Consider the following 27,951-nt stretch of genomic DNA (forward strand, 5'->3'; position numbering starts at 1 on the left):
GATGGACAGTAAACTTATCGTTATCAAACTAGTGCCAGACGGCTGCTGCAAAGGCGCATCGGCGCTGGCATGCACGCGACGGAAATCGGGGGGTGGGGGGGCGTGGCCGAACGAAAACCAGATGGATTCGGAAAAACCGCTGCATTTAAAAAAAAAAAAAGTGTCGCGGGGCTCGCGCTTACCTTCACTTCAGTGCGTTCCGGGGAACTTCAGCGTAGCAGCGCCACCTGGTGGACATCGGAGGAACTACCTTAGTGAATCCCGGCCGGACCCGGATCCACCGCAGAGAACGCGCCGCTGGATCTCGAATGAACCGGGTAAGTAAATCTGCTCCAATGTTACCCTTAGACGGGGCAATCTACTTACATTGTACAATTACATGAAGCCAGACATCTTTGTTCATCATCTTTTACACCTTGGAAACATCTAGAGCAGTGGTGGCGAACTTATGGCACGGGTGCCAGAGGTGGCACTCAGAGCCCTTTCTGTGGGCACCCTGGCCTTCACCCCAGAACGGAGTTCACCGGATAGGACTCACGAATCTTCCTGCTGAATCTTCTTGCAATGATAGAATTTGCCCTCCTCCTTCCAACTGCGTTGGTGTCCTCAGGAGGCTGATATGATTGAAAGTTGTATAAAAACTTTCAATGAATTACTGCTTAAATTGCTGTGCTGGCACTTTGCAATAAATCAGTGGCTTTTGGTTGAAGTTTGGGCACCCAGGCTCTAAAAGGCTCACCATCACTGATCTAGAGGAAAGGCAGGATTCTTTACTGTAAGAGCAGTGAGACGATGGATCTCTCTGCCGCAGGAGGTTGTGATGGAGACACGAGACAAGTTCAGGGAGGGCCTAGATGTCTCCACTTGATATCCTTGTTACAGGATTTATTCTGATGTCATAATCAGAGTTAGGAGGGAATTATTGGACCATTTATCACCGTAGAGACCACATTAGACAACCAGGAATGTTACCAATAGTCAATGGGGCACATTTACTTACCTGGTCCCTGCACGCTCCCCGCCGTGCATTGTCTGCCGGAATCCACATTTGCCCCGATTCATGAAATCGTGCACCCGAGTTCCTGCATGTGTCGCTTCCCTGCCGAGGTCCGCAGGAGTTCACCTTCTTCTTCCCAGTCCTTGTAAGTGCATGTCCTGCAACACAATTTAAAATGTTAAATCTCGTGCATAGTCGGAATCCGTCGGATCGTCCAACGGTCCTTCCCCCTCTCCCCCCCCCCCCAGATTTGTGTCAAGTGCAAGCCGGCGCTGATGCGCCAAAATTCTATTGGATGCGACACAATCCCTGACGTGATGGAGCGCGGATCGGAAATTGACGGAATATCCGTCAAAAGTGCGCCCACAGGACCCTTAGTAAATGAACCCCAATGTATCACTGCCGACCTCCAGAATGTACAATGTTCAGTCTATGCTTATTGACCTCCAGGGAGCACAGAGGGCAACCTAGGATTTTAGTATTCATAAAATGACCATAAATCCCAAGGATCACTCTACTCTACACAACCTCGGATGTTATCATTACTAACGATTCCATCTTACACCACTAGGGAATATAATAGACAACCAGGTAAGTTACCACTAAGCACTGTATCCCCCTAATCCCAGGAACCACTGATCTTACTATTCATCACTTTACCACCCCCGACCACCAGGGACCACACTAGACATCCAGCCCTATATCAATGAAGCCTGTATACTGCATGAGACCTATAATAATAATAATAATAATGCTGAATATCAGGGGCACCGGCTTCTCACTGCTCTGTGACAGTGTAATGAAATCCACAAAGATTCTTTCCATAGTCTTTGTAGGGGGATAATATGTGGTGGACTCTCACTGTGACTCAGCAAATACTCCTGCACCCTAGAGGATCCGTATCTGTGACTTCCAGGGAAAGCTGAGAGTAATTGGACCCCAGGGGATCCCCTATGTGCACTGTGTGTGTGAGCACATATCACACCATAATATAATAATATCAGGACCAACATGTTCCAAATTTACACATTCAGTGCAAAATCATATAGAAGTAGAAATTATGATATCAATAATAGATGCTACCAAGAAAAATTATACTGTATGTTAATGGTAGACACAGGATTTGCTTGAAAAGTCCACATGGAAGGATATAAGCTGCAGTCACATGTACCGCTAGGCGTCCCTTCACAACGCGACGCTAGCGCACAGGGGGCGGTCCTCGGCCCGAAGGCACTTGCGTTTCCAGAGACTGCATGTGATCGGCTTTTCAATCGCATGCGTTTCCCTGAGGACCTTCTCTGAGGACCTCCCCCCTATGCACTAGCGTTGCGTTATGAATGGACGCCTAGCGGTACGTGTGTCCGTGGCCATACAGGGTTGGACTTTCTCACTTAAAGGATCTGTGAGCTTGTTCCCAGTGGTATGAGGCAAATTAATCGTCAATCTAGTGTAAGGGCGCGTTCACACGTTCCGCTAGTGCCGTGTTCATAACGCGACGCTAGCGCACAAGGGGCGGAGTTTGGGGCGATCGCATATGCGTTTCCAGAGAAACGTATGCGATCAGGTTATCATTCGCATGCGTTTCCCAGGAAACGCATATGCGATCGGCCCGATAGCGGAACGTGTGATCGCGCCCTATGGCCGTGGTCACATGTTCCCCTAGCAGTGCGTTCTTAACGCGACGCTAGCGCACAGGGGAGCGGTCATCGGCCGACCGCACATGCTTTTCCAGGGATAGGCCGATCGCACGCATTTCCCTGGAAACGCATGTGTGTTCAGGCCGAGGATCCCCCTCTGTGTGCTAGCGTCGCGTTGAGAACGGACTGCTAGCGGGAGGTGTGACCGGGGCCTAATGTCCTGGACTTGGGCCCCAACTAAATTAACTTGATATTCATGCAAGTGGATCCAGGTGGGACTGATCACTGGTCCTGGCAACTCAGGTGTCTTCCTAATGGCCCATACTCAACCAGAAATGTAACTACATCTCTTATCACCTACGTCTGCAGTTTTGCCATTCCAGTTTCCCATGTATGGCCAATGCTGTGGCGCACATGTGATACTAGACTAGCACCAAGTGGCGGAAGTTGGTACTGTTCTTTATAGAATTTTTATACTCTGTAAGGGTAAAAAATTCTTCTATTGAGTAAATGTCTGCAGAAACACGTTACATTTGAAGAATACATAGTTGTCGTTGGCCGATTACCCCACAGACCATGGTCTAAGATTATATAAGCCAAGTTACCCTGTCTGTGATTCTGGGTTAGTCTAGTAGTAGTAGTATCATAGTAGTAAAAAAGGTTAGAAAAAGACATTGTCCATCAAGTCCAATCTATATATCATATTGAGTAAATCCAGGAGAAGGCAAAAACTCTGCAAGGCAGAAGCCAATTGGGCCGGAGCAGGGAAAAATTCCTTCCCGACCCCTTATATGGCGTCAGAATAACTCCCTGGTTCCATGGAAACGACTAACGAAAAGCTTTATTCCCATATGATGTTCTATTATTGCTCTCCAGTTTTGAAATATTAGAAATAATGGTCTGTCTATCACAGCACATAATTCGCGCAGTACCAGCACCCAGGGGTGTTTGCCATCTGGGTCTGGTGATTGGTCTATTTGAGTGGATTTGAGGCGGCGCCGTACCTCTTCCTGCGTTAAGCAGCTGACATTTAATGGAGGATTTACATTATACCTTATCATGTTATTTCTTTCATTTTATAAACAGCTGTGGTAAAATCAAAGCTGAGCTCTGATTGGTTGCCCTGAGCCACCAGAACAGTTCTGCACTGAGACACTTCTGCTAAATCTCCCCCTCAGTAAATCAATGTAGAAAATGATAAAACTGCAGAAAATCCATCCACATAATGATGGAAAGACTGTAACTAAAAAGCAAGACATAAAGCAACGTGTCAGAATATGCAACACCGAGTGACCCAAAACCTGGATTTATATTTATACGTTACCTATTACTCTACAGCGTCCTCTGTATTATTCTAGTTATCGAGACCTTTGTGAATTATTAACCACATTTCATGGCGTCTGACATTCTCAAAGACAATTGAAGACAGATAATTGTATGGGATTCATGTATTCGCCCCATGACCTGTATTATATGCACTCTAGTGTCAGCCACATTGGGGCACATTTACTTACAAATTCGGACAGTTCACTAAAAGTTTATTGTCCGTCTATAATGCTGGGTGTGGCGATTCAGTAAGATTGTGTGCCAGAAATCATGGATCTGGCGCTTCCCCGCACTGGTCCGACAGAGTTCACCATCTTTTTTGTGTTGCGCCTTTAACATAGGGCGTGCAACAGAATTTGCAGGTTAAATATGGCCCCCGGTCCGAATCAGTGGGATCGTCAGACGGAACGCCATAATCTGTGCCGCATGGAAGCAGCGCAGCTGTGCCACAAAACGGTTGTATGCGCCACAGTTGCAACGCAGCCACTACTTAAGTACCTGTGCAAGCCGCTTTAGCCATGAAGAAGGTGCAAAGTCCAACTGAAGTGCAGCACGACCCTTAGTAAATGGGGGTAATTTACTAAGGGCCCGGATCGCTATTTTTCGTCGGGTTACCCAAATATTACCGATTTGTGCCATCTTTCCCTGAATTGCCCTGGATTTTTGGCGCACGCGATCGGATTGTGGCGCGTTGGCATGCATGCGACGGAAATCGGGGGCGTGGCCGTCGGAAAACCCGACTTATTTGGAAAAACCGCCGAATTTTTTAAAAAAATGTGTCGCTGAACACGCGCAATGTGAACTCCAGCGGACTTCAGCGCAGCAGCGACACCTGGTGGACATCGGGCGCACTACCTTAGTGAATCCCGGCCGGACCCGAATCAGCGTCGGAGAACCCGCCGCTGGATCGTGACTGGACCGGGTAAGTAAATGTGCCCCACAGTGTATGATAATATGAATGTGTTAGTATAAGGATATATATATGTAAGTGCTGGTGCGCCGACATATGATAGCGGCCACGCCCCCGTGTCCCACCAGGCAAATCTATGTCAGGTCCGACCTGGACGGTTTTTGTGTAAAAACCTGCAAACAACAGATCACAGGTTTTTAAGAAGTACATAGACAGGGATCAGGAATTCTCAGTGCCCACCCACTCTGCCGGCTGTTGCGCCCCTCTGCGTGGAGGTGGTGCGGTCGCTATTATAACCGCATATTCTTGCAGTGCACTGCGATTATTTCACTAGTTTCTAAACTAAACTAGAAAAATGACGTAGAAGCCGTGATAAATATCCCCAATGATGGTAAAAAGTTTGGTGTTTTTTTTAGTTTCGAAAACTCCTAGTAAAATAGACAGTAAAACCGGTTGTAGATTGTTGCGGCTGTTGGTACATGGACTTGGCTGTAGTGGAGAGGGGCTGGGTGTGATGGCGGTGTATAGCTGGCAGTCGCCGGACACCTTTACACATGACTTCAGAGTGACTCAGCAGATCTCCCGGCCTATAAATCCTGGCAGTAGCGAGGTGTGGACTGTGCTCTACACAGTCACAGCCGAGGTCTCCGACTCACACAAGTAATTATTCTCTGCTTTCCTACCTGCTGGTGTATATGTAGAGAGCCGCTATACGCTGCTCTATAGCGGACGTTGGCGCCATAAATACTATTGCTGAGATGTTACATGCTTTAACCCTTTTTCTTCCTTGCAGTGCCTGGATACACATTGACTTACTTCCCCATAAGAGGTAAAGATAAGCCCCTCCTGGTTGAATTTAGTTTTTTTAGTTTTCCTCCTCTGTGGGGCACTTATTGGGCACTTTCCTTATTGTAATTTGTATTAGCAGTGTGTTACATGCCACATTCCGTTCAAATTTGATACAATACAACATATTTCTAATCAATTGGTTGACTTTGCCGTAATTTAAAGTCTCTCCCCTTTTATTAGTGTCCCCTCTTAATGACCCCCCCTAACTGTGCCACCTTTTATTTGTGCAACCACTGAATGACCATGTCAGAAGTGCCCCACCCCTAATAATCACCACCTTATTAGTGCCCCTTCCATATTTGCCCCCCACCTTACAGTCCCCTCAGTATTGTCACCACTGTGTTGTGCCCTCATTGATTTGTTTCATCTGTTGCATCGTGTTCTGTCAAATTAACACAATGGGGCACATTTACTTACCCGGTCCTGTCGCGATCCCCAATCCGGATGGTCCGACGAAGATGAAGTCCAGCGCGATTCACCAAGATCGTGCGCCTGATATCCTGCATGTGTCATTTCCCCGCTCAGGTCCGCCGGAGTTCACCATCTCCTTCCCAGTGCATGTAAGTGCTTGATCTTGCGACACAATTCGAGATCTTAAATCCCGCGCGTTGTCGGAATCCGTCGCATCGTCCGACGGCCATGCCGCACGATTTGTGCCGTATGAAAGCCGATGCACCAAAATCTGATCGCGTGCGCCAAAAACTCAAGTTAAATGCTCCGCATTCGGGAAACCGGACGGAAATGCGTTCCGCGGACCCTTAGTAAATGAGCCCCAATCAGTCATTGCTGTTGTTACTTAGAAGTTTATTTAATGCTGAATATTCTCCTAGGGAGGGCAGAGGCCATAAGACTACTGCTGGCGGATCAGGGAGCATCGTGGACTGACGATGAGGTGCAGATGCAGGACTGGGCCGCAGGGATACGAGATCTGAAGAAAAATGCGGTGAGAAAATCTTATACTTCAGATATCTCTGTTCTGTGCATGTATATAGTACCAGAAATGAGCCTACTACATAGATACAGTCCCAGAACCAAGCTACCTACATGGATAAAGGACCAAAACCAACATTGCCACACAGATATAGGACCACAACCAAGCTAAAACATGCAGCACTAAAAACAACTTTATTGTAGCTATAGGACAAGTACCAAGCTTATGACATAGATTCAGCACCAGAACCAAGCTATATGTATCGATGATGATATGTTACAAGAATCAAGCTTACTATATACACACAATAGCAAACCCAAGTTTACTGCATAGATACCAAACACAATCCATGATAATTACATAAATAAAATACCAGAACCAAGCTTATTGCTTAGATACAGCATCAGAACTAAACCTAGTACATTGAAAAGAGCGACACGTGCTCATAGATCAAAACCTTGTCCTTGGAGATGGTAAAGGAAAGTGTATATAGGGTATAGGAGTGCTCGGCCCTTGTTTAGTCATAGGTGAATTCCATATGGCCATATAAAAAGATACTTCTACATCTGACATGAAATTGGGATAAAACTTTCCCAGTTTAGTTCAATCAGGAACCAAAATTATTTATATTTGCCAAAATGCCAGAATAATGAAAGCGTATATTGCTAACACTTGAGATTATTTTCCCCATTTCACCACCTCCACACCAGGGGGGCATGGAGGGGCTTTGAAGAGGCCTAGCCAGCTGGGGAGTGGGTCTAGCTGGTTCACTTCTGCAGCCAGTGACTTCTCAAATGTATTTGCATATTTTGTTGCATTTGCATATTTTTTTACATTGATACAGTAAAAGAAACAAGCTTACCACATAGATACAGTAATAGAACCAAGCTTCCCACATAGATACAGTAACAGAACAAGACTCACCGCATAGCTACAGTAATAGAGCCAGGCTTACCACATAGATACAGTAATAGAGCCAGGCTTACCACATAGATACAGTAACAGAACAAGACTCACCGCATAGATACAGTAATAGAACCAGGCTTACCACATAGATACAGTAATAGAACCAAGCTTACCACATATATACGGTGATAGAACCATTCTTACCACATAGATACAGTAATAGAACCAGGGTTACCACATATATAGAGTAATAGAACCAGGGTTACCACATATATACAGTAATAGAGCCAGTTAGAACCACATAGTTCAGTACCAGTTTTGGAACATGACACTAGTACCCCGGTACCTTCTAATACTGACCTGTAGTAAAGAAGCAACAAAACTAGTAATTCCAGGAATACAGATGCTGTGGTACCTTTCATCGTCATCTCTCCGCTTCCAGTTTTGTTGACATGTTCCCCATACATTGTTATGCTGTTTTCTGAAATACGTCTCATAAATCTTTGGCGGTGGCTTTTTCTCAGGTTTTTGGTCAATGTCCTCGTTTTCAAGATGGAGACTTTGTGCTGTATCAGAGCAACACTATCCTGCGATACCTGGGCCGCAAATATGGTGAGGAGCCAATTATCCTGATATTCAATTTCTATCACACTATGCCACGCCCACTAACATTTTGCCATCCCCCCCAACAATAGGTCCCCCTATAAGTATTACACATGAGCTGTGTTCACATATTTATCTTGTATATTTGAGCCGCACCATTACCGCCCAGTTGAATCGCCCTCCAGTCACAGCAGAGAAGCTTTATCCAATATCTACGACAGTTTGACAACTTAGATATATCTTTTTTTATATAATATTGTCGCCATTCTTTTGCCAGATCTGAATCCTATAATAAAGCACATAGAAAGCAACAAAGAATCAATAAGCTTCATTATAATATCTGCCTCCCAGGGGATGAACCCACTTTTAATTGCATAATTTTTTTTGTTATTATTCTGGAAAAAAATTTCAAAAACTAACAAGTGTATATAGAGCTTAAAGGGGTTGGCCACTCTTTTACATACATGCCTGTATGCCTTTACTGCCTCAATAATAATCCATGGGATGTTCATCAAGTGATTCACCGCTCCTGCTACTTACTTTAGTGCTGCGTGCAGACCCTCCGTTATTCTTTGTTTACACACTTTAGCTCTGATGAATTGGAGGAGCTGTAGCAGGAGAGTTATGACTCAGCCTGCACCCCCCCCCCCCTCCGCTCTTCCTGTCTCTGTCGGTGAGTATGCACAGTAGAAACAAAGAAAGATAGAGTGGGAGATGCCATGAGGATAGGCTGGAGCAGTGAGAGAGGAAGTTGTGTATATATGCAGAGGGCAGCATGGAGAGAACAGGAAAAGGCTGAAGCTCTCAAAGGAGGCAAAGACACTGAAGAATCACAGCCACTGTCAATGCAGCGCGGCCGCGCTGTGTATACAAGTCCCCGCAGACAGGGGGCATGCTGGGGGAGTGTCGGCCGGCCCCCTAATGAATAAGGCCGAATGCACTGACACAAGATATAAGAATCCGACCTCTTATTTAGTAAGAGGTCGGATCGGTTTAAATCAACTTAGCACAAATACATTTTTTAAAAACTGGCTGGGGAGAAAGGAGCTGGAGAGAGGATTATGGGGGGCACATTTGTTGGGGCTCATTTTCGGGGTGACAGGTCCTCTTTAACTTTTGCGGTTGTATGTGTTCCATCGTCCAGATCTATGCAGTTAAAGGGGTTTTCCTCCCACAAAGACAAGTTTCTTACAATTACTCAGGATAACAAAATAACACATTCTCTAATTCACAATTAGCAGAGAATAATATAATTCCAACCTGTCTCTATCAGTCCTGCTGTACACTATTTCAGTTGCTCCTAGACATGAGCCTGTAACTTCTGACTTAGGGTCAGGGAAGCCATCTTGGGTTTGTATGTGACAGCGTGGAGCCGAGATTTCTGTGTCTCTCTGCTCCGTGCCTGTAGCCCCGCCCCCTGCATGGAGCTCACAGACACTGACACTGATCACTTCCTGCCAGCACATTTTGCTGCAAACTGCAAACTACAAACTCCAGGCATATAAGTGATCCAGGGGAAGAGGGTAGACAGGTACATATCTGTGAGATGTAGCAGAGCTGACAGTGTAAATGTCTGTCAGTCTCTGTCTTCAATGTCTCTCATCTCATGCATCTCATCTCTGATCTGTCTCATCTCTCTATGTGTCAGTGTGTTGGTACAATGTCAGAAGTCAGATGAAAGTGCATATACATCTGTACCCTGATAATCTAACCACATTGTCACCCCATAGAACTAGATGGTTCATAATGGGGCTCATTTACTAAGGGTCTCCCGAATATTTCCATTTTGCGCTGAATTGCCCCGGGAATTTGGCACACACGATCGGATTTTGGAGCATCGGCGCCAGCTTGCACGAGACATAAATCGGGGAGCGTGGCTGTCGGACAACCCGGCGGATTCGGACAAACCGCAGAATTTAAAAAAGATTTTGTGTCGCAAGATCAGCACTTACATGCACCAGGACGAAGAACGTGAACTCCGGCTGAAGTCAGCGCAGAAGCAACACCTGCAGGAACTCGGGCGCACGGTGTTAGTGAATCGCGCCGGCCCCGAATCCACGTCGGACAATGCACCACGGGATCTCAGTGGGACTGGGTAAATAAATCTGCCCCATTGTGTCTGCTTAGAGAATCCTCGGCCACACCCTTGGATTTTGCACTGAGCAGCCTAGGGAGTGATAGGAGCTAAAACAGCAATAACACTGGGTAACATCATCTAATGGAAGAGATTTATTGAAAAGTGGCCAATACCTTTAAGGATGATCACACCTGTATTGCCTACACACAGTTTATTCAGCCACAAGTCTAATACATTCTCCATAGTAATCTTCATCTCTCCCATGTCTCAGGTATTAGCGGCAGCAATGATCAGGAAGTCGCAATCATCGATATGATTAACGACGGAGTGGAGGATCTGAGAATGAAGTATTACAAGTTTCTATTTCTTGAAAATGTACGTATGATAAAATATGTGCAGGGCTAAACCTTGGCCTGTGGCTGCGTTATAGAACCTGCGGGATAATATTTTATAACATATTGGACCATCAAAAGACTTTCATTTTATACTAAGTCCCACGTTGTACAAATTTGACCACATTTTTGAAATTTGCCACCCAAATAATTTGTTCCTGATTCATAGGATAGGAGATATGTGATCAGAGTAGGGTCGTAATGATGTGTCCCACACAAATTTTTTAACTCTCTCTGAACTTTCGGAACCTCCTGTGAAAAGGAGATTCTCTCCTACCCCATTCAAATACTCCAGGCTCTAAGACATACCCCAGGCATATTGGGTCCTATATCTGATGAGCATGTCCTGAATATGAGATGTGAGCGGCAAATACAATATCCAGGTCTAAAAAGGTGTGGCTTACAAAACGGGACAAGGCCAGCCCAAAAACTATCGACAATTATATTGATTCTGCCATTAGGGATAAGTTCTACAGGACTACAGATGTAGTGTGTTTGTCCAGCCCTGCTCTGTAGTATACTTCTGGTCAGTGTCGGACTGGCCCATCAGAGTACCAGAGGATCCTCCGGTGGGCCCTCACTCAACCCAATACTGAACCCCAGAGGTCTGGCAGAAAACAACACAATTTGAAGGCTCCTAGAGTATATTTCCTGGGGAATAATGAAGTGTGGGCCCTCAGATTTTCTCTGGTGGGCCTAAGGAAACCCAGTCCAACACTGCTTCTGGTGTATGTATTTAACTTTAAAGAACCCATTTATATGTCCATTTCTCACTTGACTTATCTCCATTCATAATACATGTCCCCTGATAGTAAATGTAGATCAGGTCACCTCTAAGGCATATTTTTTTCTAAGATACATAATCCCAATATTCGAGCCTTATATTATGAGACAGACCAGTTAGTAACTGTGTCACTCATGGTTGAACTCACTTCAGCTCCCCTATATCCTTTCTGCATGTGGAGCACAAAACTGGATCCATTATTCAAGGGGCCGCGATCGAGAAGTAAGACCTCTTCTTCCTGGACTTTGCCAATTAAGGCCACCTTGTAAGCAAAATGTTCGAATAGGTTTTCCAGGATGGGTTATAGAAAACCACACCTTTTTTTAGCTACCTTGTAAGGCAGCTCCCTTGACATCTAGCATGACTTTCAGGAAGCCTAATGACATGATGTAGGATTAAAACCAAACCAGTATATCTATTCCAGAAGGAAGAGATTCCCAGTTGTAGACAGCACTGTTTCCATGTGGTTGCATCTCTTCAGTACAGTGTAGGACTAAAGCCAGGAAGTAAGAGTTCTCCGTATGGAGACTTTGCCAATCATGGCCGCCTTGTAAGGATGCCCATTTGCCAAGAGCCAGTCTTACGAGGAATTAATAAAGGGGAATTGAGGTCCTTGGTTCTTTTCTCTATTTTTCTCCCCACAATGAGCATGAATGGTATACTAGCTGTTTGTGGACACATATCATACTATTCCTGGAAATCTTGCATATTCCTTACCTTAGATACTGATAGAAAACATCATGTCATGTCTTCCAGGAATCCAACAAGGAAAAGTATCTGACAGAACTGGCCACTTGGCTTGGTTTTTTTGAAAAGATTCTCTCCAATAATAACAAAGGCACAAAATTCCTGGTGGGAGATAAGGTAAGGATAGGCACACGGCTGATAGACGTTATACATTGTCTACATACAGCACGCTCAGATCTTCATTCTTCTTTACCACAGATCACATATGCGGACTACAATCTCCTGGACACTCTGCAATGCAACCTGGACCTTTCTCCAACATGTCTGTCCCCCTACCCTCTACTGTCCGGCTATGTTGAACGGCTGCTAAAGAGAACAAATCTCAGCAATTACCTAAAATCTGAAGGTCGGAAGAGACGTCCCATCACTCCCAAGCACAAGTGACCAGCCGATGTCATCACACTTTTTGTTTCCTTACATTAAAGTTTGCATCCACTTGCATCCATGTGCCACTACTGCCAGACTCGTAATGACAATTTGTCTTGCCTTGTACGGTTTTTTATCTCTTTTCTTGCCAAACTTTACAGTTTGTGGCACATAAAATTTGCTGACAATAAAAGGTTGTGACTGGAATAGATTTAATCTCTAGTGGTTGGGAACACCTGAGAGGTGCATGATTGACGCTATCCCTGGACATGCACGGTCATGGATGGTGCCACAGTATGGATCACCCTGGAGCAGTGGTGGCGAACCTAATGCACTCGTGCCAGAGGTGGCACTCAGAGCACTCTGTGGGCACCCAAGCCATCAACCCGAACAGTTCACGAGACAGGATTCAAGGTATCCTCCTGCAGTCCGAGGAAGTCCAGGACATGCCAAGCTAGGTGCTATTTTAAAGTATTAGATCCTGGGCCGCCTGCGACTAAAGTAGGAAGGAGAAGTTGTAGACAGGGCTGGATTATCGTTGTAGCTCCTGTTTCGGGTCACACAATTCTTAAACTGAATTTATCCTCCTTTTTACTGTATTCGTGTCCACAAGGAGCCGATGTAATAGACAGGGAGCAAGAGCCATGTTGGCGCTTTACAATAAATAAGCGGGTTTTCATTGTAGTTTGGGCACTCGGTGTCCAAAAGGTTTGCCATCACTAGGGATTGAAAGGACCAGGATGAGCTGAGAGAATTGTAGGGGTTTAACTTGTGCAGAGAATCTGGTGGCAACTAGGCCAAAGGGGTTTAGGGGTCACTACAAAATGTCTAACAGGCAGTCTCCAGGTCCTCCAAAGGAACATATAGTGGCAAATAAGTTGCTAGAGTTGGCATAAGTAGTAGCAGTGGATAGGAGGTTGGTAGCAGCCAGTGCATCCAGCAGTCCTGTCCTGGCAACATATCCCGAAGTTGTGGAGAGGTTGGCTCAGTCTTCCACATTATGCCAAGTGACATCTGAGACTGAAGTCCAGGAATTGGTGGGTTCTTCAGACTCTGCACTTTGCATGACCAAGGAACAAGCTCTGTTTCTGTAACTGCTTCCTTCTTATGCTGCTCCTTCTGCCATAAAAGTGACGGCTGCCGCCAACTCTTCAGCTTAACAGTAAAGATTAGGGGCAAGTCCGCTGCCTTCTCTTTTAGGACAGAAGTCACATGGGAACAGAGGATCAAGGATATATCCATCAGACTGTTGAGGGTGACGTTAGAGTGATGAGTAGAGCTGAACTATACAAGACCGAATTTCATGGGTTTGGCACCCACGGACCCAGAGCCCAAACATCACAGTATAAGAGCAGGGTCACATGTCCAGACACCATCACATATTGCAGATAGAGCTTGGGAGAGGTTGCTACTTGTCATAGTCATTTAGGCAGGGACTTGTAAAACAGCAGCAATTGCCCTGGACAGGGCACTTTGATGTATAAAAGAGGCTCCTATTTTTAAGGAGAGGTGGAAAGCTAAAACAATTGCCCTTATGAGGCTACTGTAATTTCCATGCCAAAGTCACCCTCTGTCCTCAGAGTGCGGCTTAGGTGGCGTTACTTTTACTCTGTGTGTTGTGTCTGTGAACTGTGGCTATGGTTGCAACTGCAATGGGATTGATTGAGTCACACCTGGTTCATATGCAGCCCAGCCCTGTCCATAAAGGGCTAGAGTGATGGAAGACCGGTCCAATCAGCTGCTGGGGGTGGTTTCTAGGAACACCTTTATATACCTGTCCAATTCCATTACACCTTTCTGGTTTTACTAATCTCCTCTTACTTTCACCCTATTACTGTCTTTTTTTCTGTGCTGTTCTGTGTATCCAACTTCTGCTACGTTTACTTAACCTCTCTTTGTGGCTTTGACCCAGATCTATCGGACTTTGCTTGTTTGTTTGTATCTTATGATTATCCCTCTGTGTGCTTGTGTGTACGCTGGTCTATCTCTGACTTCATCTTACCCGCCCGCTCTACCATCCAGCAGCTGCTAGACAAAGTAAGTTTTCCCTCTCACCTTGTAGGGTCTCCAAGGGTCTGTTAGGAGTTTCCTAGTAGTGGGTTTATCTGCTTTAGGCAGGGCTGTAGCCTACAGGGACATCTCAAGGTGAGTTAGCCACTTATTACCTAGTCTGACAGCTTATGCCACGTCTGGTTGTGGTTGTGCTTTTTGCTGGACAGGTATCTGAATTCAGCAGTGAAAGGATATTCTTACAGATTTATAGAGTATAATAGAGCAATACTTGCAAACACCAGACCTGATTATTAGCATTTACTGCATTATCCAGCAAGATCATGAAGGTCCTGTCTCTGTACAGTATTCATAAATCATCATCATCATCAATCATACCTACTTTACTAAGTTGCTCCTTTAGGAGAATATAGCACTTTCATACGTACTTCAGAAAAAGTGTTGTCAGACAATGTTGTGTTTTTAACCCCTTAACGACCTGGCCCTTTTTTGTTTTTTCATTTTCCCTTTTTCACTCCCCACCTTCGGAAATCTATAACTTATATATACTTATATACACGCAAAGAGCTGTGTGACGGCTTGTTATTGAATGACGTTATTGAATACAGGCAGTCCCCGGGTTACATACAAGATAGGGTCCGGAGGTTTGTTCTTAAGTTGAATTTGTATGTAAGTTGAAACTGTATATTTTATAATTGAAATTCTAGACAATTTTTTTTTTTTTTGCCCCAGTGACAATTGGAGTTTCAAAATTTCTGCTGTAATTGTACCAAGGATTATCAATAAAGCTTCATTACAGACACCTTACAGCTGTACATTGCAGTCTGGAACAATAGTAAAGCATCCAGAGAGCTTCACCAGAGGTCACAGTGGGCAGAGGGGTCCGTCTGTAACTATGGGTTGTCTGTAAGTCGGGTGTCCTTAAGTAGGGGACCGCCTGTATTCCATGCTGTGTATTGGGAAAATTCCAAATGCAGTGAAAATGGTGAAAAAACGCATTTGCGCCATTTTCTTGTGGGCTTGGATATTACGGCTTTTACTGAGCACCCTAAATGACAGGTCTATTTTATACTTTGGGTCGGTGCGATCACGGGGATAACAAATTTGTAAAGGTTTTATGTTTTCATACATTTACAAAAATTGAAACCTCCTGTACAAAAATTAATTAATGGATTTTGCCGTCTTCTGGTGCCAATAACTTTTTCATACTTTGTTTTACGGAGCTGTGGGTGGTGTCATTTTTTATGACGTTTTTAATACTATCATTTTTAGGACTGTACGACCTTTTGATCACTTTTTATAGAATTTTTTATATTTTTCAAAATGGCAAAAAAAGTTCCATTTTCGAATTTGGGAGCTATTTTCTTTTACAGGGCTAAACGCAGTGAAAAAGCAATATTATATTTTGATAGATCGGGCATTTTTGGATGAGCGATACCTAGGGAAAGGGGGGTGATTACATTTTTTATCTTTCTGCATTATAACTTTTTTTAATTTTTTTTTTAATTTTTATTTGTACTATTTTTCAGACTCCCTAGGGTACTTTAACCCTCGGTTGTCTGATCGATACTGCTATATATACAGTACTAAATATGGGGATTTTCCTCCTCATTTATTACAATGTGCAATTAGAACATTGTAATGAAAGGTTAAAATGAGACAGCCCCGGGTCTTCGGAAGACCCGAAACTGTCATAACAACGGATCGCCACTCCCAATGACGTCAACAGGAGTGACGATCTCTGGTCAACTTTATTTAGCACTGGCACTGATCGCAGGTGTTACCGGTAAGTGTTTGCTGCAATATGCAGCAAAGACTTACCGGCGCGCGTCAGGAAGGGGTTAAACATAATTCAGACAAGCATTGTCAGAGAATATTGCGCTTTTTCTACGAGAATATTAAGAGAATATTGTTAGGGAATATTGCGCTTTCATACATAATTCAGAACAGTGTAGTCAAAGAATATTGCGCATTCATACGTAGTTCAGAAAGAGTTTGGAAAAAGTGACCACAAGGTCGTACAGTCTTTAAATTGGTAGCATTAAAAACATCAACAAAAGTCGTAAAAAATGACACCACCCACAGCTCCGTACACCGAAGTTTTAAAAAGTGTTATTATTTTTTGTAAATGTATGAAAACATTATAAAACCTATAAAAATTTTGTATCACTGTGATCTTACCGACCCAAAGAATAAAGTAGAACTGTCATTTGGGGCGTACAGTGAAAGCCGTAAAACCCACAAGAAAACGGCACAAATGCGTATTTTCACCAATTTCACTGCAACTGGAATTTTTTTCCCGCTTCCCAGTACACGGTATGGAATATTAACCCCTTCCCGACCGAGCCCTCTTCATAGCCGGTAAGCCTTTGCTGCATATTGCGATCACGGCGATCGCCGCCGGCAATGCTGCCGGAGGCTTCATAAACAAGATGCCGCCATCTTGCCGCGGATCGTCGCTCCCCGATGACGTCACGGGTCATGGCATCCATTGCCATGACAGCTTCGGGTCTCGTTTTAACCCATTCATTCCAATGTGCTACCATATTGCAGTATGGCAGTATATGGTAGGATCGATCAGACAACCTATGGTTAAAGTACCCCAGGGAGTCTGAAAAATAGTAAAAGTAAAAAAAAGTAAAAAAAAAAAAAAATTATAATAAAAAAACTTAAAATTCAAATCACCCCCCTTTCCCTATAACTGATATTAATATTAATAAACAGTAAAAATCATAAACACATCAGGTATCGCCGCGTCCAAAAATGCCCGATCTATCAAAATATAATAACGGTTTTTCACTGCATTTAACCCTGTAACGGAAAATAGCACCCAAAGTCAAAAATGACATTTTTTTGCCATTTTGGAAAATCTAAAAAAATTAATAAAAAGTGATCAAAAGGTCGCACAGTCCTAAAAATGATAGCAATGAAAACGCCATCAAAAGTTGCAAAAAATTACACCACCCACAGCTCCGTACACCAAAGTATGAAAAAATTATTGCCGCCAGAAGATGGCAAAATAAAAAAAAAAATTTTGTACAGGAGGTTTTAATTTTTTTAAATGTATGAAAACATTATAAAACCTATACAAATTTGGTATCCCCGTAATCGTAGCAACCCAAAGAATAAAGTAGACATGTCATTTGGGGCGCACAGTGAAAGCTGTAAAATCCAAGCCCACAAGAAGACGTTGCAAATGTGTTTTTTCACCATTTTAACTGTATTTGGAATTTTTTTCCCGCTTCCCAGTACACGCCATGGAATATTAAATACCATCACTACGAAGTGCAATTTGTTACGCAGAAAATAAGCCATAACAGAGCTCTTTATGTGGAAAAATAAAAAAGTTATAGATTTTTGAAGGTGGGGAGTGAAAAATAAAAGTGAAAAAACTAAAAAAGGCCAAGTCGTTATGGGGTTAAGTACCATCACTATGAAGTGCAATTTGTTACACAGAAAACAAGCCGTCACACATCTCTTTACATGGAGAAATAAAGAATTTTGAAGGGGGGGAGCAAAAAACGGAAACACAAAAATTAAAAAAAAGAGCCATGTCGTTAAGGGGTTAACTATTGTGGTGGTGAGGAGTCACTGCAGTCACAGGGGGGGTCTGCTACTCACACAATTAACTTTTCCTTATCAGTCTATAAGTTTGTTGAATTTATTGCGGAGTTTGCTGCATGTTACATGTTTTAACCCTTTCTCTTCCTTGCAGTGTCTGGATACACAATTACTTACTTCCCCCTAAGAGGTAACGATAAGCCCGTCTTGTATGAATATTACTGTCTTTTTTTGGGGAGGGGCACAAACTTTTCTTTGGCTCATAGGGGCATAACATAAAGCTTGAGTAAAACTTAGGATGCCCCTTGTTAATTCCCCCTCCAATTACCATATAAACTCGAGTATAAGCCGAGGCACCTGATTTTAACACAAAAACTAGAAAAAACTATTGACTCGAGTATAAGCTGAGGGTGGGAAATGCATTGGTCCCAATCTGCCCCCAGTATACAGCCACCCTGTGCATGCTCCCCAGTATATAGCCTGCAGCCCCAGCCACTGAATATATAAACTGCAGCCCTTGCCCCCGAATATATAATCTGAAGCCCTGCCCCCCAGTATATAGCCTGCAGCCCCTGCCTCCAGTATACAGCCTGCTGCCACTGTCCCCCAGTATATAGCCTGCAGCCCCTGCCCCCCAGTATATAGCCTGCAGCCCCTGCCTCCAGTATACAGCCTGCTGCCACTGTCCCCCAGTATATAACCTGCAGCCCCTGCCCCCCAGTATATAGCCTGCAGCCCCTGCCCCCCAGTATATAGCTTGCAGCCCCTGCCCCCAGTATATAGCCTGCAGCCCCTGCCTCCAGTATACAGTCTGCTGCCACTGCCCCCCAGTATAGAGCCTGCAGCCCCTGCCCCCTCAGTATATAGCCTGTAGCCCCTACCCCCCAGTATATAGCCTGCAGCCCCTGCCCCCCAGTATATAGCCTGCAGCCCCTGCCCCCCCAGTATATAGCTTGCAGCCCCTGCCCCCCAGTATATAGCCTGCAGCCCCTGCCTCCAGTATACAGTCTGCTGCCACTGCCCCCCAGTATAGAGCCTGCAGCCCCTGCCCCCTCAGTATATAGCCTGCAGCCCCTGCCCCCCAGTATATAGCCTGCAGCCCCTGCCCCCCAGTATATAGCTTGCAGCCCCTGCCCCCCAGTATATAGCCTGCAGCCCCTGCCTCCAGTATACAGTCTGCTGCCACTGCCCCCCAGTATAGAGCCTGCAGCCCCTGCCCCCTCAGTATATAGCCTGCAGCCCCTGCCCCCCAGTATATAGCCTGCAGCCCCTGCCCCCCAGTATATAGCCTGCAGCCCTTGCCCCCCAGTATATAGCCTGCAGCCCCTGCCCTCCAGTATATAGCCTGCAGCCCCTGCCTCCAGTATATAGCCTGCAGCCCCTGCCTCCAGTATACAGCCTGCCGCCACTGCCCCCTCAGTATATAGCCTGTAGCCCCTGCCCCCAGTATACAGCATGTAGCCCCTGCCCCCCAGTATAAAACCCTGCAGCCCCTACCCCCCAGTATATAGCCTGCAGCCCCTGCCCCCAGTATATAGCCTGCAGCCCCTGCCCCCAGTATATAGCCTGCAGCCCCTGCCCCCCAGTATATAGCCTGCAGCCCCTGCCCCCAGTATATAGCCTGTAGCCCCTGCCCCCCCAGTATAAAACCCTGCAGCCCCTACCCCCCAGTATATAGCCTGCAGCCCCTGCCCCCAGTATATAGCCTGCAGCCCCTGCCCCCCAGTATATAGCCTGCAGCCCCTGCCCCCCCAGTATATAGCCTGCCAGCCCTTGCCCCCCAGTATGTAGCCTGCCAGCCCCTGCCCCCCAGTATATAGCCTGTAGCCCCTGCCCCCCAGTATAAAACCCTGCAGCCCCTACCCCCCAGTATATAGCCTGCAGCCCCTGCACCCCAGTATATAGCCTGCAGCCCCTGCCCCCCAGTATATAGCCTGCAGCCCCTACCCCCCAGTAAATAGACTGCAGCCCCTGCCCCAGTATATAGCCTGCAGCCCCTGCCCCCCAGTATATAGCCTGCAGCCCCTGCCCCCCAGTATATAGCCTGTAGCCCCTGCCCTCCAGTATATAGCCTGTAGTCCCTGCCCTCCAGTATATAGTCTGCAGCCCCTGCCCCCCAGTATATAGCCTGTAGCCCCTGCCCCCAGTATATAGCCTGTAGTCCCTGCCCTCCAGTATACAACCAGCAGCGCAGCCCCCTGTCCCTAGTATAGAGCCTGCAGCCCCCTGTCCCTAGTATACAGCCTGCAGCCCCCAGTATACAGCCAGTCACGAGAAATGCCCATAAGAAAAAAAAAAGTGTACTCACCTTCCGACACCCTCCCTTCCCCCCGGTAGGTCCTCTTCTGTCCATCAATGTGCCAGCTCCAGCCCCCTGATATTCTAGTGTGTGCCGATTGTGGCACACACACTAGACGTCACAGCTCAAGCGACGGAGCCGGAACATCGATGGACAGAAGAAGACCTACCGGGGGGCGTCGATGAGTGAGTACACTGGTTTTTTTTTATAGACTCGAGTATAAGCCGAGTTAGGGGTTTTCAGCACATTTTTTGTGCTGAAAATCTTGGCTTATACTCGAGTATATACAGTATTCCCCATCGTAACCTCTTAAAGTGCTCCCTTTCATTTGTGCCGCCTCTTAATGACCCCCTCGGTAGTGCCTTGCTTCTCTTAACTTGGGTGTCTAAGACCCTGTGCTAAACCAAGCTCCTACATAGTAAATACCAGATGCTCCTATGTGCAATGATCTTATTTTTAGACAATCAGTCATTGCTGATGTTAATTAAACATTTTTTCAAGTCTGAATATTCTCCTAGGGAGGGCAGAGGCCATAAGACTACTGCTGGCCGATCAGGGAGCATCGTGGACTGACGATGAGGTGCAGATGCAGGACTGGGCCGCAGGGATACGAGATCTGAAGAAAAATGCGGTACAAAATACAGGCAATGAGGCAGAGGACAACTTCTGCACCTTATTCCAAACATATGTGTTCTGTGCATATATACAGTACCAGCACCAAGCTTACTACATATATACAGTACCAGCACCAAGCTTACTACATAGATACAGCACCAGAACCCAACCAACTTCATAGATTCAATACCACAACTAAACTTACTGCATAGATACAGTACCAGATGCAAGACATGTACATTGATTATACATAGATATGCTATCAGAACCAGCCTGCTACATACATACAGTACCAGAACTAAACTTACCACATAGATAAGGTAATAGAACTAGGCTTACCACATAGATAAGGTAAAAGAACTTGGCTTACCACATAGATACGGTAATAGAATCAGGCTTATCACATAGATACGGTAATAGAATCAGGCTAACAACACAGAACCACGCTTACAACATATACAGTATACAGTAATAGAACGAGGCTTACCACATAGATACGGTAATAGAACCAGGCTTACCACATAGATACGGTAATAGAACCAGGCTTATCACATAGATATGGTAATAAAGCCAGGCTTATCACATAGATATGGTAATAGAACCAGGCTTACAACACAGGAACACGCTTAAACATATACAGTATACAGTAATTGAACCAAGCTTACTACACAGATACAGCAATAGAACAAGGCTTACCATACAGATATGGTAATAGAACCAGGCTTACCACATAGCTACATTACTACATAGTTATGGTACCAGAACCATGTTATTATAGCTGAGCAGTTTTGGACCATGATACCTTATTACCACGTTGGCTCTTTGTACCTTCTAATACTAAACTATAGTGGAGAAGCATCAGAAGTGGTTCGCCTTCATCTCTACGCTTCCAGTTTTGTTGACATGTTCTCCATACATTGTTATGTTGTTTTATGAAATACGTCTCATAGATCTTTGGCGGTGGCTTTTTTCTCAGGTTTTTGGTCAATTTCCTCATTTTCAAGATGGAGACTTTGTGCTGTATCAGAGCAACACTATCCTGCGATACCTGGGCCGCAAATATGGTGAGAAGCATTAACAATAGGTCAGCCCCCCTTTCTTCAAGGGTTGGGAAGTAAGAGATCTTATGGCCAGGGGGAGAGGGGCTTTATGCTACTCAATCCCCCACTTCCCTCCAGCCTCATCCCAAGTGGCCTAACCGAGTTAGGGACCGAGTTAGCCTGGCACCGACTGTTTAGGAGGCCTCCCTCCATTTTGTTTGGCAACAGGCAAAGGATTATAAAAAATCTCAGTATAACATGTTGGTTATGGAGTTATGGTCCATCTCAGCCCAGGGGCAAATACATTTTTGGAATCGATATTGTCAGGGGATTGCACAGATATGAATCATTACATGCAGCGGGAAGAAGAAGGTGAACTCCGGCGGACCTGAGCGGTGAAGCGACACATGCAGGACCTCGGGTGCACGATCTTACTGAATCGCGCCGGACTTCATCCTCGCCGGACAGTCCGGATCGGGGATCGCGACAGGACCGGGTAAGTAAATGTCCCCCCATGACTTCCCCTTGAGAAGTGATGACTTCTCCAAGGTTCTGGATTTAATACGTAGGAAGGACCTCGTGGTGGTGTGCAGGGTTGTGTGTGCACCTAATATAATCATCAAAAAAATGATGTGCACTAAAATGGTGCCACTGAAAGGACCAGCTCTGTCAACCAAAAATCACTAAAGCTATGGCTCAGAAAAGATGGCAGTACTAAAACAAATGAGATTTTCTCTATATTAGTTTTTTCTAGTATTTTTATGGTACGGTTTACGACCCCCAAAATAGATGCAAAAAAATCTGAAACCAGAATTCACAATTTTCTTTTCCTCCAACATTCAAGAGTTTATTAAAGCTCATCAATAATCTAAAGACCCACTAAAATGAAGTATTTGTAAATTGCATCTAATCTCACAGAAAATAAGCCTTTATGGGGGTCATTTACTAAGGGCCCGATTCGCGTTTTCCCGACGTGTTACCCGAATATTTCCGATTTGCGCCAATTATACCTGAATTGCCCCGGGATTTTGGCGCACGCGATCGGATTGTGGCGCATCGGCGCTGGCATGTGCGCGACGGAAATCGGGGGGCGTGGCCGAACGAAAACCCGACGTATTCGGAAAAAACGCCGCATTTAAGAACGGAAAATGTGTCGCTCGGGACGCGCTTACCTGCACTCAGCCGGCCTCGGTGAATTCCGGCGCGTTCAGATGCTTTTCAGCGCAGCAGCGCCACCTGGTGGACGGCGGAGGAACTACCTCATTAAATCCCGGCCGGACCCGAATCCAGCGCAGAGAACGCGCTGCTGGATCGCGAATGGACCGGGTAAGTAAATCTGCCCCTATATGTCCAAATTATCTTCACAGTCTTTAGAAAGTGACAATGCAAATCTTCTGTAAATGGCGCAGCTTCTCCTCATTGCCCTGGCGTGTGCCCATACAGCAGTCACCACCACATAAGGGGGTGTTGGCACCCCTTTGGGTATCAAACTTTGTGGAGCATTTAGATATTTTATCCACTGTAAATGTGTAAACTTTTTGAAAAATACCTTCATTTAGCCCAAAAATTTAAAATGTTGAACATTGTACACAATGGGGGTCATTTACCAAGGGCCCGATTCACGTTTTCCCGACGTGTTACCCGAATATTTCCGATTTGCGCCGTTTTCCCCTGAATTGCCCCGGGATTTTGGCGCAACCGATCAAATTCTGGCACATCGGCACTGGCATGCATGCAACGGAAATTGGGGGGCGTGGCCGAACGAAAACCCGACGGATTTGGAAAAACCGCCGCATTTAAAAAAAAAAAGGTGTCGCGGAGCTTGCGCTTACCTTCACTAGGAATAGGCCGGTGAACTTGAGTGCGTTCCGATGCTCTTCAGCGCAGCAGCGCCACCTGGTGGACGTCGGAGGAACTGCCTTAATGAATCCCAGCCGGACCCAAATCCACCGCAGAGAACGCGCTGCTGGATCGCGAATGGACCGGGTAAGTAAATCTGCCCCAATATTTTTTTTACCCCTGAGAAACAATTAAAGGTTTGACGAACTTCATAAAAGTATTTTTTTTTACATTGAGGGGTGTAGTTTATTTGTGGGTTAATTTATCAGGTTTTACTTTTATTTAGGCGCTGAAAGTGATCTGAAAGCTGAGCAGGTCCCTCAAAAGTCTGATTTTTGTGTTTTTTATGAAAATGTGAGAAATCGCACCTAAAGTTCTACGCCTCCAATCATCTTACAAAAATGAGAGGGCGAATAAAAAAGCCCAACATAAATTGACATTGGGTGAATGTTAGTTATTAAGTTATTTTGCTGTTATGACTTTATTGGAAAAGTTGAAAATTTAGAATTTTTCCAAATTTTTGCCAAATATATTCTCTCTCCCTTGTCTTAAAGGTATTAGTGGCAGCAATGACCAGGAAGTCGCAATCATCGATATGATCAATGATGGAGTGGAGGATCTGAGAATGAAGTATTACAATTTTTTCTTGTTTGACGATGTACGTATGACAAAATATCTGGAACGCTCAGCCTATACATATGGCCACATTCTGCACCCTATTGAATTATATTTGTGTGACATTGCCCACGACAAGACACGGGACCATCAAAAGACTCCAATTTTAGACAAAGTCCCATGTTCCACCATTTGGCCACATTTGTGGAATGTACCACCTAAACAATTTGTTCCCTATTCCCAGCATTTGATAGGGGACTGGGTCCTAATGCTGGGTCCCACACAAGATTTTCAACTTACTCAAAACTTTTTGGAGGCTCCAGTGTTGAGCATGTTCTGAAACAGAGGTATGTCCAGCATTTAAAGTATGCAGTCCTCCAAAGGAGGACATGCATGAAAAAGGGACATGGCCACCCTGAAAATCCCTTTGTTCACCATATGGTCAGGAAGTAAGAGTTCTCAGTACAGTGACTTTGCCCCCTTGCTGGTGTGTGGAGACTTGTAGCCATTTATACTCCACAAGGGAAACATGCAGAGGAGTTTTCCTCATTGGGAAAATCTAAAACATTGCGGCAGATTTACTGACCCGGTCCATTCGTGATCCAGCGGCGAGTCCTCTGCGCTGGATTCGGGTCCGGCCGGGATTTATTAAGGTAGTTCCTCCGCCGTCCACCAGGTGGCGCTGCTGCGCTGAAAAGCATCGAAACGAGCTGGAGTTCACCGAGCCGGGCTGAGTGAAGGTAAGTGCAAGCTCCGCGACAGATTTTTTTTTTAAAAATGTGGTGTTTTTTCCGAACCCGTCGGGTTTTCGTTCGGCCACGCCCCCCCGATTTCCGTCGCGTGCATACCAGCGCCGATGCGCCACAATCCGATCGCGTGCGTCAAAATCCCGGGGCAATACAGGGAAAATCGGCGCAAATCGGAAATATTCGGGTAACACGTCGGGAAAACGCGAATCGGGTCCTTAGTAAATGACCCCCAATGTCTCCTTTTGCTACCTTATAAGGCAGCCCCTTTTAACATCAAGCATGACTTTCAAGAAGCCTTAATGATATGATGTGGGATCAAAGCCAAACCAGTATATTTTTTCCCAAAGGAACAGATTCCCAACTGTAGACAGCGCTGTTTCCATGTCTTTGCATCTCTTTAGTACAGTGTAGGGAAGTGGTTTACTGGTTTGGCTTTATTCCCTCATCATGTTATTAGGCTTCCTGAAAGTCATGCTTGATGTTAAAGGGGGCTGCCTTACAAGTTAGCTGAGAGGCAATGTTTTCCTTATCCAATCTTGGAAAACTTATTTGCATAATTCCCAGAATTACATTGGGGGGTTTGGTTTTTGTATCTCTTTTTATATATCCTAATATTTAATGTGCTTTTAAAGCAAAAGTGTTTGAAGGAACTTGGGAGAAGCACTCGTGGTTAGTGGGTTAAGCTTCTAAGGGGCTGACTAAGTCGCTGTGGTATATCCAAAAAAATCCAATGGGGGAGCAGCACTCCAATCAAAAAAGTGTAACTTTATCCAACCAAGACGTCCTCCTCCTCCTACTTGTGCTCCCACTAAGCTCCCAGTTTTGGGTAGGAACTCGGCCAGTAGTGCCTGCGCCAAAGTGCGCTTTTGCTTTCTCACGCTGTAGTATTGGAATGAAGGATGCTCCGCTAACCTTGTAGCATGGATAAAGCAGGGCGGTCACCCAGGGTTTAGCACAGTTGAGTATCCGGATGACTCGGGTGTCAGTATGCAGGCTCATGTGGACCAGGCTTCCCAGAAGTAAGGACAAGCTGGTAGGAGAAGTAAGGACAAGCAAGGTAGGAGATGTCTCCTCCACTTCTGCATCTCCCCAGCCTCGCTCCATGCTTGGGTGTGTGTCACCCAACTTCTCGGTCTTCTCCTGGTCCTCCTGTTACAAAACAGTTCCCTGGCTGGACAGTTTTTTATAGAACAGCATATATAGTAATTTTATGGTCTGTGTGATTTACCAGGGAGCGGATGTTGTGCCTACAGCCTTGTTAGTATAAGTAAATTGTGGGTGTCGGCAGCTTTTGTGTGGGTGCTTAGAGCGCTAGGGAATAAATTTAGTTTAAATGCACCATTTTCGATACCGGTAGTTGATTTTGTTGTCAATTGGGAGGCTCCTTAGTGTAAGTGTACCCTGTGACTGAACTCAAGAAGGAGGTTTATCACAGTATTCTTCACGCTACAGCCCCCCTACCCCTGCAGTTGGGAGGCTTGCCGCCTGAGGCACTGTGTCTGCTGTGCCTAATGGTAAATATGGCCCTAGTAAGATCTCCCTGCTCTATCTAACAACCCATGTACAACCCAGAATTGGGTATGACAGCTCCTCAATCTTTATAAACATTATTTCCCCCACTACGGCTGCACCCTCCCTATACAAATGTGATATTAAAGTTCTCAAAGCCCATGGAGCCTTACTGTATGTGGTTTATTGTAAGCCATCGGTATAAAGCTTTGTCTTTGCAATCATTGCCGAGCAAAGCTGTTTGCACATAAGCTATTCCCAAAAATAACATCTGTTTGTGGACACATCATACTATTCCTGGAAATCTTGCATATTCCTTACCTTAGATACTGAGAGACAACTTCATGTCATGTCTTCCAGGAACCAAACAAGGAAAAGTATCTGACAGAACTGGACACTTGGCTTGGTTATTTTGAAAAGATTCTTTCCAAAAATTCCAAGGGCAAAAAATTCCTGGTGGGAGACAAGGTAAGGATAGGCACATGGCTGATAGAAGTTATACATTGGGGCAGATTTACTTACCCGGTCCATTCGCGATCCAGCGCCGCGTTCTCTGTGGAGGATTCGGGTTAGGCAGCCATTCACTAAGGTAGTTCCCCCGATGTCCACCAGGTGTCGCTGCTGCGCTGAATTCCGACGGAGTGCACTGAACTTCACCAAGCCGGGCCGGGTGCAGGTAAGCGCGTGTCAAGCGACATATTTTTAGAAAAAAATACGGCGGTTTCTCCGAATTCAACTGGTTTTCCGACGGCCACGCCCCCCATTTCCGTCGCATGCATGCCAGCGCCGCTGCGCCACAATCTGTTCGCGTGCGCCAAAATCCCGGGGGAAATTCAAACGGCGCAAATCGGGAAAATTCGGGTAAAACAACGTAAAAACGTGATTCGGGCCCTTAGTAAATGACCCCTATTGTCTACATACAGCATGTTCAGATCTTCAATTTTTTTTACCACAGATCACATATGCGGACTACAATCTCCTGGACACTCTGCAATGCAACCTGGACCTTTCTCCAACATGTCTGTCCACCTACCCTCTACTGTCCGGCTATGTTGAACGGCTGCTAAAGAGACCAAATCTCAGCAATTACCTAAAATCCGAAGGTCGGAAGAGACGTCCTATCACCTCCAAGCACAAGTGACAATGTCTTTACATATATTTTTTCCTCACATTAAACATTTTAAGTAAA

General features: G+C 45.3%; 2 protein-coding genes across 3 annotated transcripts; both read left to right on the forward strand.

Moving 5' to 3' along the window:
* Window positions 1-5,408: 5,408 nt before the first annotated feature.
* LOC140106156 (glutathione S-transferase P 2-like) lies at window positions 5,409-12,732 on the forward strand. Its single transcript, XM_072130427.1, has 7 exons — window positions 5,409-5,530; window positions 5,664-5,699; window positions 6,550-6,662; window positions 8,081-8,168; window positions 10,508-10,611; window positions 12,169-12,276; window positions 12,358-12,732. Coding segments are annotated over exons 1-7 (636 nt in total). The 5' UTR covers window positions 5,409-5,529; the 3' UTR covers window positions 12,544-12,732.
* A 1,589-nt stretch (window positions 12,733-14,321) lies between these two features.
* Window positions 14,322-27,951, forward strand: LOC140106157 (glutathione S-transferase P 2-like). 2 transcript variants are annotated; one of them, XM_072130429.1, is made up of 7 exons: window positions 14,322-14,562; window positions 18,251-18,286; window positions 20,897-21,026; window positions 21,987-22,074; window positions 24,444-24,547; window positions 27,123-27,230; window positions 27,718-27,951. In XM_072130429.1, exons 3-7 carry the CDS (start codon window positions 20,982-20,984, stop codon window positions 27,901-27,903), a joined length of 531 nt encoding a protein of 176 aa, XP_071986530.1. In that variant the 5' UTR covers window positions 14,322-14,562; window positions 18,251-18,286; window positions 20,897-20,981; the 3' UTR covers window positions 27,904-27,951. The 2 variants fall into 2 exon arrangements, with proteins under 2 accessions (XP_071986530.1, XP_071986529.1); XM_072130428.1 differs by having other exon boundaries at window positions 20,914-21,026.

The sequence above is a fragment of the Engystomops pustulosus genome, chromosome 11 (assembly GCF_040894005.1).
Source record: "Engystomops pustulosus chromosome 11, aEngPut4.maternal, whole genome shotgun sequence".
In the NCBI taxonomy this organism is placed as follows: domain Eukaryota; kingdom Metazoa; phylum Chordata; class Amphibia; order Anura; family Leptodactylidae; genus Engystomops; species Engystomops pustulosus.

Coding starts and splice junctions, on each gene's coding strand:
- LOC140106156 (XM_072130427.1), top strand. Junction 6,663..8,080: donor GAGATCTGAAGAAAAATGCG/GTGAGAAAATCT, acceptor GCTTTTTCTCAG/GTTTTTGGTCAATGTCCTCG. Junction 12,277..12,357: donor AATTCCTGGTGGGAGATAAG/GTAAGGATAGGC, acceptor TCTTTACCACAG/ATCACATATGCGGACTACAA.
- LOC140106157 (XM_072130428.1), top strand. Junction 18,287..20,913: donor TACTTACTTCCCCCTAAGAG/GTAACGATAAGC, acceptor ATATTCTCCTAG/GGAGGGCAGAGGCCATAAGA. Junction 21,027..21,986: donor GAGATCTGAAGAAAAATGCG/GTACAAAATACA, acceptor CTTTTTTCTCAG/GTTTTTGGTCAATTTCCTCA.